This window comes from Syngnathus floridae, chromosome 7 (assembly GCF_059516105.1).
Source record: "Syngnathus floridae isolate MCC-2025c chromosome 7, RoL_Sflo_1.0, whole genome shotgun sequence".
In the NCBI taxonomy this organism is placed as follows: Eukaryota; Metazoa; Chordata; class Actinopteri; order Syngnathiformes; family Syngnathidae; genus Syngnathus; species Syngnathus floridae.
The window spans coordinates 15,146,089-15,160,433 of NC_142419.1; the positions used below are offsets into that span (position 1 = coordinate 15,146,089).

At 45.9% G+C, this 14,345-nt stretch overlaps 2 protein-coding genes across 8 annotated transcripts in view; one reads left to right on the top strand and one right to left on the bottom strand.

Moving 5' to 3' along the window:
• Positions 1-4,861, bottom strand: part of ryr1b (ryanodine receptor 1b (skeletal)) — a 36,841-nt gene extending 31,980 nt beyond the window's left edge. For all 6 annotated transcript variants that reach the window (XM_088380435.1, XM_088380434.1, XM_088380432.1 and 3 more), the window contains exons 1-3: positions 4,674-4,861; positions 3,596-3,669; positions 53-175 (exon numbers count right to left, since the gene is read on the bottom strand). In XM_088380435.1, the coding sequence (XP_088236561.1) occupies positions 53-175; positions 3,596-3,643 (171 nt within the window). In that variant the 5' untranslated portion in view covers positions 3,644-3,669; positions 4,674-4,861. The remainder of the gene's footprint in view (positions 1-52; positions 176-3,595; positions 3,670-4,673) is intronic.
• A 1,800-nt stretch (positions 4,862-6,661) lies between these two features.
• On the top strand, positions 6,662-14,264 carry rasgrp4 (RAS guanyl releasing protein 4). 2 transcript variants are annotated; one of them, XM_088380219.1, is made up of 17 exons: positions 6,662-6,996; positions 9,203-9,390; positions 9,695-9,806; positions 9,971-10,033; positions 10,135-10,260; positions 10,554-10,692; positions 10,823-10,996; positions 11,063-11,179; positions 11,310-11,585; positions 11,679-11,759; positions 12,046-12,150; positions 12,324-12,433; positions 12,506-12,656; positions 12,736-12,772; positions 13,348-13,479; positions 13,550-13,737; positions 13,802-14,264. In XM_088380219.1, the coding sequence occupies exons 1-17, from the start codon at positions 6,980-6,982 to the stop codon at positions 13,913-13,915; spliced, it is 2,130 nt and encodes a 709-aa protein (XP_088236345.1). In that variant the 5' UTR covers positions 6,662-6,979; the 3' UTR covers positions 13,916-14,264. The 2 variants fall into 2 exon arrangements, with proteins under 2 accessions (XP_088236345.1, XP_088236344.1); XM_088380218.1 differs by having other exon boundaries at positions 6,665-6,996; positions 10,551-10,692.
• Positions 14,265-14,345: the final 81 nt, after the last annotated feature.

Consider the following 14,345-nt stretch of genomic DNA (forward strand, 5'->3'; position numbering starts at 1 on the left):
CACGGACAATCAAAAATTGGTTTCAAATTGTTGGAGGTGAGCGATGAGTCACCTGGGCGTTGGACGTGGTCTCCAGGAAGCAGAGGCGGTTCCCGAAGCCCTCGCAGGACAGACAAAGTTTGATCTGCTGCTCCTTCAAGATGGAAGCGGTGCACTGCAGAACCACCTGGTCGTCCTGCACAATAAAAAAAATTCCATCACATGCTGAGACTGCAAAAAATTCTCGTACCTCACGTTACCGACGTCTGTCGTTCAAGACAATAAGTTGTGGAGGAGAACGTGTCTCATAGTTCTGTTTTGTTTGTATTGATTTGTTTTCATTTGTTTTGTTTTGTTATTTTGTTTTGTGTTTTGTTTTCTTTTGTTTTGATTTGGTTTGTGTTGTTTGGTTTGTGTTGTTTTGTTTTGGTTTGTGTTATTTTAGGTTCATTTATTTTTTTTGCGTCACGTAGGTGAAGAAAGGAAACGAGGTGAGCACACGCCCCGAGCCGAGCGCTAACAGTCCAGACGGTAATTTGACTGGTGCAAAACACAAGCGATAAACGCCCCCCCCCCCCTCGCCCCCCTTGCCATTCTCAGCTGTTGCCTGCGCTCAGCTATTACACACGCAAGAAGATCCGCCACTTAACCTGATTCATTTTTTCTCGCCCACTTCTGCTCACATGCTTTCAGATGTTCAAATTTTGGGTCGAGAGCCACACGCTGCTGTTTATGAGGCACAGCGGGAAAATGGAAAGTGACTCAGACGGGTGACCTCGTAAAACCTCAGGCCTTTGCCGAACGGTGTCCCCTCGCAAGCACCTGATCATCTATCGTTCCTCAGCCCCAAAATGTCCGCCGGCCTTCGGAGCACAGTCTTGCGCTCGCTCAATAGTTCGGGATGATTTTGTGGGAAGACACTCGCTCGTCTTCCCACCGAGTTGTCCAGGTTGGAAGCTAGCGCAGAGGCCGCACAAATTTTGCCACTTAACTCAGCGCTTTATTAATAGAGGCCGCCTTCCGCATTTGAAGGTTGACACTTTGCAGCTAGCCAAACACACGCCCTGATTATTTGATAATCTCCCCACGTTCCAAGGAGTCGAGACATTTCTGAGTCAAGGTCAGGATGTCCGGTTATCACCTTTGTAATATCCTATGACAATTTTGTTTCCTCTTACTGTGGAAATTAATTTTGTCTATCAGCAATCTTTGGGATTTGAAAAATCCTTACGTGTTTAGCAGGTCTTACTCCAACTTCTGCTGGATTGACTCAAACATGTGGACCATGCAGGAGACAATTTGATGGACTGACATCTAAAGCCATGTAAAGCCCTCAAATGGTGTAACAAGCCGGCGCCACGCGCCGCAAGCTATGCCAAGTTGTCATGACGCACAACGGGCTCCTCACTCTTAACATAAACACCAATGTCGAGCTCCAGTAGTCCATAAAATGTTGGAATTTTACAGGCATGTCACTGTTCTGTATTTACAGACAAAGAATGGTGGGGCCAAAATCAACCAGGCAATTTTCTGCTAGCTTAATGCTAGTTAGCATCTCTATAGGTATGCTGCTAAGTGACTATTCAAATCCTGATGCTAACAAACAAACGATGGAGGCGTTATCATCAGTGGAGCTAGAGAGGGGGGGGCTGTGGAGGCCCTGCCCCTCGAAAGAAAAAATCCTAGCACCGCCAGTGTTTATCTCTTGGCGACATTCACAATTATTTCCGGCTCACTTTTCCTAAATCAAATCGGAAAGCCAGTTATTTTTAACAACAGTGTTAGACAAGTTTGCAATTATACAAATTACTGTATCAAACAGTTTTTGGGGGGGGAAATAGTTTGCAGTATATTTGTGGCTTAAATGATTCATATATGCAATAACAAACAATTGTGGTGACTGCAGTGGTGCCTCAATTGTGTTGCTTGCAAAAAAGCATTGAAAAATCCATAACGCAACTGAAACAATGTTAAGACTTCTCCTTTGAAAATGACTCAGCGGGGGAGCACGATGCTTTCTGCTCTCTCGATCTTTCTTTGCGCCATCGGCTCTTTGCCTGCGCTTGAGGCCCGAGCCCTTCGCTCCGCTCCGACTATTTTGGGCGGCTGCACCTGTCGAGATCACGTTGCCTCCTTCTGCTGACCGGCAGATACTTGGGCGCTAGCTTCTGAGTAGACAGCAACACGTTTTAGAAGCAGGACAAGCAATCAAGTCAAATGGACGACAATTGACGAGAAGGAAAATCAATCGATGGGATTGATGGTGGAAATCATCGATCGGAAAAAATCCACATGACTAGCTAGCTTTAGCGGGATGGCGCAACAATTAGCTCTCAGCCTGATGTCAGACAAGAGAAGCCCACCTGTTCATTGTGTACATAAGCGGGAACAGGTGCCGTGCGTGTGTGTGTCTCTCTGGATGTGTTCGTCCGCTGGGCTCAACACTTATGGAGCCCCGCTTTGCCAGCAAAATCCTTCGGATCAAGGCAGCATCCGTGTCGGAGTCAAATGATTTTTCTTTTGAAAATATAGTCACGTAAAGATGCAAAGTGATGAAGGTAAAAGTGAGGGAGAGAAACCATTGATGGCGAGGAAAGATGAAAATAGTCAGAAAATAAAAATCATCCTTCTGCATGACTGCAGAGATGGATTTATTTGAATATTATTCACATTCAAGTCACATAATGATGTTTTAAAAGGCATCTGGGGTTTTTTTCTATGAAAAAAAAATTGATTTGTTCGGAGAAAAACCAGCATGTCCCAAAAGATGCTAGCAAGTAGGCCAATGCTCCAGCTTCTCCCTCCAGGGTGCACACTTATAGTGACACACTATAAAAAGCAGCTTCAATTATAGACTGAAACTCAAATACAACTTGAAAGTGTCTTTCTCGGCCACGAGAGGCGCAAACGATGACAAAGCTTTTATATTCAATAGAAGAAGAAGCACGGCCAGCGTTCACAAAATGGCTAATGACTCCATTTTTCCAAATATTGCCCACTTCATAGAAACATGGCGTCCGGAAACTATGTGATGAGGATTTAAGCAAAGCGGAGAAGTGCAGTGAGTTCAAAGTGTCCCGACTTTGTGGTCATTGAACGCATCACCCTCACCATGTCATTGATGTCCATCACTTATTAAAATTTCATAATAAACCTTTGGAGGACCGAGCAGTGAAATACTTGAATGGACAGGTCTTGCTTCCATCCATTACAGTTGATATCAAAAGTCTACACACCCCTGATCAACTGCTTTTGTGGAGAAATGTGTCACGGCCCGATGTAAACAAGACTGAACTTTATGACCAAATGAATTTCCCCGAAAAAAAAAAAAAATCAGAAGTCAACCAGCAACTTTGGGGATTTTACTGTAACTGAGCAACATCTGGACAGCTCCCAGCAACACTTGAGTTCCCTTTCCTCGGGTAAAAATAGATAACTGTGCTAACAGATGCACTGACCACTGTGTGATGAGATTTTTTTTTTTTTTTTTGGGGTGCAATGAGAATTCAGTCTCCATATGCTGCCCTGTCAATCAAATCCAAACCAGTCTTGGTGACCAATGTAACTTTAAATGGGTCGATATTAACTACATTATAAACTTCTTCTGCAGACTCACCGTTCGCAGGAACTGGATCTCCTCCTCTCCCTCGCCCCCTTCCGCCATCCTTCAGTGCGCGTTAGTGGCACCACCTCCAAAGACAAGACAAGACAAGATCCTTTAGTTGGCTTTGCGTGATCTCCTCTTCTCCCACCCTCTCTCTTGGTTTCTCTCGGGTGTGAGAGCGTGTGGCTGTGCTGGAGGACAGCACCCGTCCGGGTCGACTCTCACAGTGCGAGAGAGGGAGGAAGGGAGGGAGGGGCAGCCACCTTGCCATGCCACCATGTTTGTAGAAGAAGGAGTGCCACTCCTTCACGCTGACACATACTCCTCCCTCCCCTCCTTCGTCATGTCTGAAGCTAAAAAAGGATTGGGGGGGCAGCCGCTGTACATGTACAGAAACTCACGTCAATTTCCAATTTGACATTTCCTTTTTTTAGCCTTTAAATTTCTGTAATCCTCAGTGAAAGCAAAGTGGTTAGTGATCAGCGGTGTTTGATCAAATAACACAATTGCAATTCCACAATTGAATTTATTTTCTGCATTGTCAGCTTTAAATGAATCCTAAATTAATGGAAATGATTTTTGTTGATCCAATTCACTATTAATCTGCAGAAATATCATAAAAATAACCATTAACAGTGAATCCTCAGAAAACAAAATAATTAACACCTAAAATCCCATTATAGCATAGAAATGGCAAGCAGGTAAATTTTTTTTTTTAATACACGTGGAATGAGGACTCAAACAATCCAGGCTAAAATTACTAATTATTATTAGAACAGTCAAGGCATCATGTAAACATACTTTCCTGACACAAATGACCACTTTCCTAATAGTTAGGGCGTTTGGCGCCATCTTGTGGTATTAAAGAAAAAGCACAACACAAATTTGCACTAGCCAAGCGCAAACAGGTAGTTTTTTTTATTGGTGGTATATTTCCAAATGTAAAATATGGACTTTGGCTCAGTATAGGTTGGGGAAACACTGGATTTTGCCTAAATCATTTCAGGGGAGGTGGATCTGCATGAGGGACAGTCCTCATGCAGATGCAGCACACGCACGCGCACACACTCCCACACATTGGCGTTCTTACCTGCTCGGCATCCATATGGCGTCGGTCATCCTCTCCTCCATCGCCCACTGCGGCAGGTAAGGGAGAAGGCGTTGGAGGGACAAAACCGCCGCCTGCCACCGGCAGGACGTAGACAAGCAACCACTTGGTGACGCGCCACCAAAGACGACCACGCGAGGTGCATTATGGGAATTGAAGTTCCTAGTGCAACCCAGCTCCAACCTAGGCTCCATTTTCGCCCAAGTCATGACTTGGCGTCTACTTGTGTAGTTGCGTTGTTACGCCAATAGATGGCGACATTGTGTTAATATTCGGGCTCAGTGGAGGGATTGCGCTCTTCTATGCAGCCGGGAAGATGCCGAGGAAAGATGGAAATACTTGTGATGGCCACCTAAGACATAAAAACAACACAAATGAAAATGAGTCGAAAAAATAAGAACACAAGAGCGGAAAAGGTTAATAGCCAACAAGTAGTGTCACACTAAAGAGGTTATGCACCACCTTCCGTGCTCGGAAAAACAGGACGAAGCACTTCCTTCTAGTTCAGGTCACCGGTGGAGCAAAAATATCCTCAAATCTTGCATAAATAAATCAACAAAAGTACAATTTAAAAAAAAAAAACCCTGATGCTCTTAACCAGAAAAAGTGAAATGCAATACAAAATAATATCTGAATTCACTTTATTTTGTCTTTAAGATGACTGCAGAATTGCTACTTCACAGCAATATAGTAGTAAATTGGCCTTTCTTATCTTCAGAGTCTCCTGATGTGATTTTGTATGCACGGACTGTAGGACGTCTGCTCACTCACCCGCTCTGCATCTTTGCCTGAAGCTTCTCGATGCCATATCGCCCCTCCGTGCCAAGCCAGGCAGCTTAGCTTCCTGCTGCAAAAAAAGAGGCCACCTCTGCACACTTGGGGTGCATTAATGTCCTCCTCATGTTCAAACAAGGATGCCATTGAGCTGCCCCTGTCCAGCTGCACGGCCACATTCACAAGTGCAAACACTACGTGGCCTGTCTGCTCGCTTGCCACCCTCACACATGACAGTTCCAGGAGAAGAAAGAAGACATCAGGAGCGGCAACCTGATATGGGGATCGTCTCAAATCAGGGTTCCTGGAAACCTGGGGGTCCGCGAGCCCTATCTTGATCCCGGCATGATAAATGATCAACATTTTTGTCAAACGCTGATGATGAACTCGATTTTTTTTTTGCACCTTGCCCTCATTTTTTTCCGAGCACATCAGGTGTTCTTGATAATACTACTAATAATAATAACAATAAATTAATATTACTCATTATTTTTGTACAAACAATTTAGTGGTGTTCTCACTTCAAGTTTTCCTGTTTCATGAAACGTTGATATGTAAACATGTTGACTAAACTTGTTAAGCAGTGAACCTCACCAGTCACGGTTCAAGTCAATAATGAAAATGCTTGCATGTAAATACAAAATAAAGAAATGAAGCAAAACTTGTTTTTTTCTACCATTTGCAACTTTTGCCAAGTCTGACAACGTCAATTTAAATTTAACTTGTTCGGCCCAATTAGCCGACTTTCATTACGGTAATTTTTTTTTTCAGTCACGTGACAAAAAAAGGTCACTCCAAACATTTTGTGTGGGGTGAATAAAAGTTGCACGATGGAGACAGCTGGCCCATGCAAGCGGACTTTTTCTATTTCCACGATTTCCTATGGGAAGTGGCTCAAACAAGGCAGCAGAGGCTGCTTCCTGGGGTACACTGATGATTGTTCATCACCCCCCCCTCCCTCTTTGCTGGCCGAGCTGCCTGCAGCTCTCCTCCTTCCTATACAAGCGCTGCATGTGTGCACCATTCTCTCTATGGCCTCACCCCTCCCCCTTGCATACACACACACACACACACACACACACACACACACACGCAGAGAAACTGATGCAAGTTCCCCTATCTGCCAGAGCCAGTTCCTCCATTTAAGATGCTGACTTGTTTATGTAGACGCGACAAGTGACTTTTTTTTTCTTCCCCCCCTCCCACCCCCAGCTCTACGTTTGGCCACACTGGTGCTCGGCCTTCTTTCTGCATAGGACTCCTTGATGACAGGTGCATGAAGTCTGCCTCTGCTGTTCTGTGCTCACCGCACATGCTCGGCGAGGGGCTTGACTGACTTTCGGGGTGAGGTGGGGGGGGGCGGTTTTGTGGATGGCCGGAAGGTGAAGATTTTGAAGAGGACGACGAAGAAGAGAAGGAGGAGGAGGAGAAGGGGTCAAGCATGGAGCTGTAGGTACGCCGTGCTCAGATGCTGGGCAGGAGGAGGAGGAGGCCGCGGAGAGAAAGAAGCCGCAATGAACAAGACCAAGAGGTAACGCAAACAAAAAGTGCATTAAAACAAGTCCGCGTGTGTGTGTGTGTGTATGTGTGGGTGAGAGGTTTTGAGGTCATGACTCTCGCACTGTGGTTAAAAAAAAAGTGTTAATTTGTTTGGGGAGTTTTATGTTTGCATCAGCCATTTGAGTGTTGTGGTGCAAGAGTAATAGCAGGTGATGACAGGTGACACACACACAGACACACACAGCTAATCTATTTGACCTGCATATCAGTATATTTGATAGTTCAACATTCAACAGTCTCCTGAGCTCACCTTTGCGATTTAAAAATAGTGCAAAAAAATATTATGACAATCTTGTTGCAATTTACTCAACAAATCGAGCGCTTCGGTGTAAAATCGAGGCCTGTTTGATTCAATAGGAGGTTTTTCTATTGTATAAATGGTAAAAGCTGGATATGCCGGTAGAAGTAAGGTTCAAGGTGACTTCTGCCATCTAGTGGAAGAGCGTGTAATTGACACCTACTAATTGCGGGGGATCAGGACCGGGCTGACCTGCAAATAGTGAAAATCTGCGTATTGAAACACATTTGTAAAAAGAAAAAGAAAAAGAAACATTTTGGCTTCCTCCATAATGACCAACTTGAAAAGACAGTAGCCTAGTAGGTCTAAGTGTTCATGAAACGAACGCTATGCAATGAACATAAACAATACACCTATATGAAAATTACAACATAAAAGTGAAATACAACTGAACTTTAGGGTTTTTGATGTTGCTACAGGAAATGCTTCAGGACTTCTTTTGCGCCCAGAGCACAGCTCTTATCAGATGGCGCGATCGACACGCAACGATGCGTGACAGGTCGTGCTGCCAAAAAAAATCATGCGGTGCCAGTTTCAATACTCTAATCGGGTGCTGCTAAAATATCGTTAGCATGTAAGAGCATTTCACATGCTTTAAAGCAATCGTTCATTTAATCTCGGCCTTTAAATGGGCTTTAATTAATCAATTAGGGACAGAAAGGGTGAATTTGCATATCGCTCGGCCTGTGTGGAGGCAGGAGAGGGAAGGGGGGGGGGGATTCGGGTGGGCTTGCTGTTGCTGGGAATAAAAAAAAGGGGGGTTTCCAAAGAGGAAGCAGTTTTCCAACTTGAGTAGGAAGCAGGGGGATGAAGAAAGTCAGTGAGGAAAAGGTGAACGACTTCCGAGCTCGCGAGTTCATTCTTGATATCTCTCACCTGCTGTTTATGTGCGACGAGGGGGAAATACCCAAAAACCACGTCGAGAAAAAATAAAATAGTCACATTTACTATGAGTCATAAAGTGAAAAGAAAAGGTTCAAAACAAAAACGACCGTTGCAAATTTACATTTGAAATATGGATTTATCCGTTAAGTACAGCAGACCGATTTCACTTCCAGTTGAAGTTCACGGTCACAAAATAAAAAGAATTACACCACGAATCGTTAAAACAACCAACTATTTTAGCCTATCGGGCTGCTAGCTTAATGCTAACACAAACTAGCCTCCATCTTGCAGTAGCTATACTTGAAGCAACAGATTTGAGTTTATTAGAAGTAAATTAGGACGATATATTTGCATATTCTTCATTTTAGGCTTCATTTTGATGTTCAATTTAGGGCCTGACCGATTAATCGAATATTTTTTTTAAGTTTTTCTGAGTAGTGTAATTGCAGATTATTATTCAGTGACTTGTTGTGCCTCTGTCCTTCCTGCAGTAGAAATATGAATGTAGTCATCACTGGACCGACGTGTATTTTTTTCACTACTTGTGTAAGCGCTCGAGTGTGTGCGTTTGTGTGTGTGCGTGTGCGTGTATAAGAGAAGGGGATGTAGGTCTGGCCATTCAGGGAACTTGTCGTCATTTCTCTGAACTCGCAGCGTTTCCTGGTAATGTCACAATATTATTTGGCAGCAGTACGGTTGCACACATGCGCGACACACACATTTCTACACATTACACACAACACGCTGGAGCCACGCAAATACACAAACAAAATCACATTCTTCCCTTTATTTAACTTAACTTTGGAGCTTTACAATTTTTGGGACTAAATCAGTGTCTCATTCGATTTCATTCTACAGGGTGGTCGGCGGGTTTTGAATCGTTTTCCCCCAAATTTTGAGATCCCAAATTTTTAGCACCCGCCGACGACTGTTAGCGTGACTAAATGTTGTGACCGCATTGTGTTGGACTTATCTGCGGCCTACTTGTTCTCAGGAAGCCCAACTGTGAGAGTACCGGCGCGCTGAAGAGCAGGAAGTCGCCGCGGCAGAAAGTGCCGCACAGACGCAACACATGTCCCAATCCGCAGGATATCAGCCGGGCCCTGCAGGGCCCCTCGCCGGCCCCCAGCGCCAGCGCCGCCAGCCTGGATGAGCTCATTCTCCGCTGCCTTGGCTGCTTCGGTCAGTCGCGCACATTTGATCACAACCTGCTTATGCAAATGAGGGCCAGTACAGGGAAGTAGAGGGGGGGGGGGTTCTCACACAATGAGGCTTTTTGTTCTGCCAAGGGGTGAGTGGGGAGGTGGGGGGTCTCAAAGTTTTGGGCTCCAGGGACCATGTGATCAGCGAAAGGCGATAGGAATGACCACCTCATTGCCACAAAAAAAAAAATAGTCCCCCCCCCCCTCCCTGCTTAGATTGTTTGATGAATTGCCATAATACCGCTTCCTTGGCGGAGGTAACGCTAAATCTACGTGTTGCGCAGATTCGGAGGGGAAGCTGTGCAGCCAGCGAGGGTCCCACATGGTCCACATGACGCTGATGATGCACAGTTGGGTGGTCTCGTCGCAGACCTTCGCCCAGAAGCTCCTGGCCTTATATCCTCGTGGTCACGTGGCGGCGCCACTTTGGCGGTCAAATTAATTGAAATAGCACACGTGACTTTTTCACGACGAGGCTGAACTGCAGGTCCAAATTTGCAAGTGTGAGAAATATTCCAGAATAAGCAGGAAGGAACATGTTCTCCTTGACTGTCTCTCACGTATAAGGACAGCCCCCCTGACAAGCGAGGCCTGAGGCGGGGTCAAGTATGCCACCTGGTCAGGTGAGTGACAACTCACTCCAGTCCTGACAGAACCGGTTTTTTCCTCCCGCCCCGTTTTTGTGCTTACTAAACACACTTTGCTGTCGCGCCCCGGCGGCCAGGACCTGGATCGGCCAGTTCCCCGCCGTGTTTGAGGCTGACCCCCTTCTGGAGCAGACCATGGGGGACCTGTGGGCGTTGGTGCGATCGGACGGGGAGGAGGCGCAGATCATCGACACGTCGTGCCCGTGAGATTTTTTTGTTTTTTTACTACCTGGCTTCTGCACAAACCTGTTTTTAAAGGAACACTCACATCCTGACTTGCCCCTCCCGGTTTGGATTTGAAACATACTCAGTGCGGTTCCCTTAATTTCCGCCAGATCAATGTCGTAAAAAATTAATACAATAAAAAACTGCTACATGTTTGGGCTCATGGAGGACGAATAATTATCTTGACCCTAAATCATTTTAACAGCCACACTTGTAAACTAAAGTCCAAAAGTAGCTTCTGAGTGACATGGTCAATCTTTTTTCCCAGAAGCCCCCACGTGAACGTGTCACAGGGCCCCTCGCCCTCGGTGAAGAAACGGAAGGTGTCGCTCATCTTTGACCACATGGAGCCCGACGAGATGGCCGAGCACCTCAGCTACTTGGAGTTCAAAAACTTCTGCAGCGTTTCGGTCAGACTCAAGTATTTCTTTTAAGGACACTCAATTTTAACTTCTAAAGATATCTGTATGCAAGAATTTGATTTCAAATTTTCTTGCCCACTTTTTTTTACAACATGTGTGACGGCTGTGGATTGAGCAGTTCCTGGACTACCGCAGCTACGTGGTGCGCGGCTCGGTGCGGGACAACCCGGCGCTGGAGCGCTCGGTCATGATGTGCAACGGCGTCTCCCAATGGGTCCAGCTCATGATCCTCAGCAGGCACACGGCCCAGCAGAGGGCACAAGTCTTCACCAAGTTCATTCACGTAGCTCAGGTGGGTGACATTTTTAGCTTCTTCCTTTCCCTGAGTTATAAAATCATTTTCACAATGTATGCGTAGAGACTCCGAGTTCTGCAGAACTTTAACACGTTGATGGCCGTCACCGGAGGCCTCTGCCACAGCGCCATCTCCCGTCTAAAAGACACGTACAACCTTCTGCCTCCTGACGTCACTAAGGTACACCGATGGCTCGCGGCAACCTTTCACGTCAGTTAACCATACCAGAAGAAAAAAAAATTAATATAGAGTCCAAAAGTCTAAACAATTCCGAATCTTTTCTGAGCACCTTCCGCCGTGACGTCATCAGGCACTGAGCGAGATGACGGAGCTCCTGTCATCGCGCAGCAACTACAGCAACTACCGCCGTGTATACAGCGAGTGCACCGGCTTCAAGGTTCCCATCCTGGGGGTGCACCTCAAGGACCTGATCTCCCTCAACGAGGCCTTGCCCGACTACGTGGACGGCGACAAGATCAACCTGAGCAAGCTACAGCACCTTCACAGCAACGTCAACGAGCTCCTGGATCTGCACCGCCTCACGCCGCCGTTCGAGGCCAACAAAGACCTCCTGCATCTTTTGACGGTAGGAGACCCGGACCTGGTCCCGAACCACGAACCGGAGCCAGAACCAGACCTCAATGGAGGAATGTCACCAATGATGTCTTTAATGCTTCAGCTCTCTCTAGATCTCTACTACACCGAGGACCAGATCTACGAACTCTCCTACACCAAGGAACCCAAGAACCCCAAGATCCAGGTCAGTCTCCTCCGTGCTCACCAATTGTGCTATTCAACCTCTGAAATGGATTTCATGGACCTATTAAGCTTTTTCCTCCTCATGGGTGCTAACTCCACAAAAAAAAAAAAAACCCGTAACCTCACTTAATGTTTGAAAACTACGTTTGGGAGCGGTGTGGGCGTACGAGAAAAGCGAGCAAAGTGCAACCGTCACTCAACCGCATCAAAGTATCAAGTTAGGGTGTAACGACGTGTACGCGTGTGTGATTGCGCTCAACTACTTTTGTTTTCTTTTATGACTGCAGCCTGTCACTCCAGTGAAACCACCGGTGGTGGCAGAGTGGGGGTCAGGGGTCACCCCCCGCCTGGACCCTGACACCATTTCCAAACACGTCAAACAAATGGTGGATGTGAGTACAACATATGAGGGTATTTTTTTTTTCTGTGATTATGTGAGAGGTAATTATAGATTTGTGAATGTCACTCATGGGCTCTCATACACACACCCACACTCGATTTTCACTTCCTTATTAACTGGTAGAGCAAAGGAGAAGTTCTCAACACTCTTTGTCGCCCCCTATAGTCCATTATGAAAAACTACGCCCACAAGCAGGACGGTTACATCCCACTGGAGGACTTTGAGAACATCTCCGCCAATTTTCCTTTCTCCTTCTGCACGCAGCAAACTGACAGGTGACACTTACAGGATAATATCCAACAATTTGTTATCAAAGCGACATTTTCAAAAATGGCCGTTCTCCTCAGGCATGGTGAAATCAGCCGAGAGGAGATGACATCTTATTTTATGCGTGGGATGTCGGTGTGCGCCAAGCTGGGCTATAACTTTAACGACGCGCACAACTTCCACGAGACCACTTATAAGAGGCCCACCTTCTGCGACACCTGCGGCGGCTTTGTCAGTCTTTATAATTAAAAAAAAAACAAACGCTAAAACCTTTTGGAATGAAAATTAACATGGTTGTATCATGTTGCAGTTGTGGGGCGTCATCAAGCAAGGCTACCACTGTAAAGGTAAGTCAGCAAATAAAAATGGCTAACCAGGCACATCAGTGATAGCTTAAATCTTTTCCCAGAGACACATTTTCAAAATGGCAGTTTTGAGTATCGTGAAGAGTAATAATGCAAGCTGCAAATGAGTTATTTCATAAATTCAAAGGCATGGTAATACTCAAAGCATTCACTCACTATTTGTTTGTTGAGGTGAGGTCAAGAAGCACAGCAGCTTTAGGGTGGCTTAATAAATAATCGTAGAAACTATTCCAATCTTCCCAGCTTGAAAGTTATTCAAAATGTCAAAATACTGAGTTGAATATCAAGAAGAAGAAAAAACAACCAGAGTGGCCTGCCTGCACACTCCACACATGAACCTGACTTGCGGCGGCCATCTTACTTTTGATCCTTGCAAGGTGTGCACTGCCTTACGTGCAGTACCTAAATATGGCCAGAGGGGACACACACAAAAACTATGGTCAAGACTCCACCAGATCCAACAGATCCTGATTTTGCTGCAAAACCTTTACAAAAGTGTCGTGTGTTGAAGTCCGGAAAACAAAAGTAGAAATGATTAAAGCTGTGTTTCTCGTCAGATTGCGGGATGAACTGCCACAGACACTGCCGGGATCTGGTGGGGATGGAGTGCTTGAAGAAACATAAAAGCTCCAGCGGCTCCTGCCCGTGCACCCCCGCCGCTGACTCCCGAGTTAAAGGGAGTGTGTGGAGTACGTACCCCCCCCTCCCAGGCCACAATTCTTACACCACCATGCACCCTAACCCCCCTACCCCCATCAGGTTCCGAGGAAGAGGCCTTCGTGTTCCCCCACGGCAACGACTCCGAACACCCCAAGGGCTGCGCCCCCTTCAGGAAAAGCCCAGACTCTGCGGCTCTGTGGGACCGCTCCACTCAGACGGACCCCGGGTTGTGGACCCCCCAGGAGAAGAAGGAGCGTAGGGTGTACAACCATACCATTCCTGGACAGGTGAGACGCCAAGCCTGCACTTTGACTTCAAGTTAACATGTTAACGTGTGTGTGTGTGTGTCAGGCCAACACACTGCCTCCTCAAAGGAGTCGTGGGTGCTCCATGCCCATCTCCTTCTTACAAGAGAAGCTGGAGGAGCTTCACCTCTGCAAGGAGAAGAGCCGGGAGCCCGATTGACCATCGAGCGGCAGGCACATGAACTTTCTCCACCACAAATAGACTTTTTTTTTTTTGTTGTTGTTTCCGGTCATGATGTCTCTGGTGCTACGTTTCTTGGGAATATCACGAGCAGTTTCCGGATCCAGGATTGAGTGTGTGGAGGAAAATGAACACTAAAGCAGAATTGCCATTCATTTATGTGTGTGGGTGTGTTTTGAAGTGTGGCAGCTACCACAAAAAAGCTCAAAGTGTATGAAAGGAAAGATGCATTTTTTTTGACAGTTCTCATGTATCTGAATCTCATTGCTGTGATGTATTTTGTGACTCCCCACCAAGGATGAAGAATTAAAAGAGAAAAATTACAAAGACTTACTTGGCATATGTGACTGTGAAGTACATGAGCCTGAATAAAAATGATTTATTTTATAAATAATATTAAACTCTAATT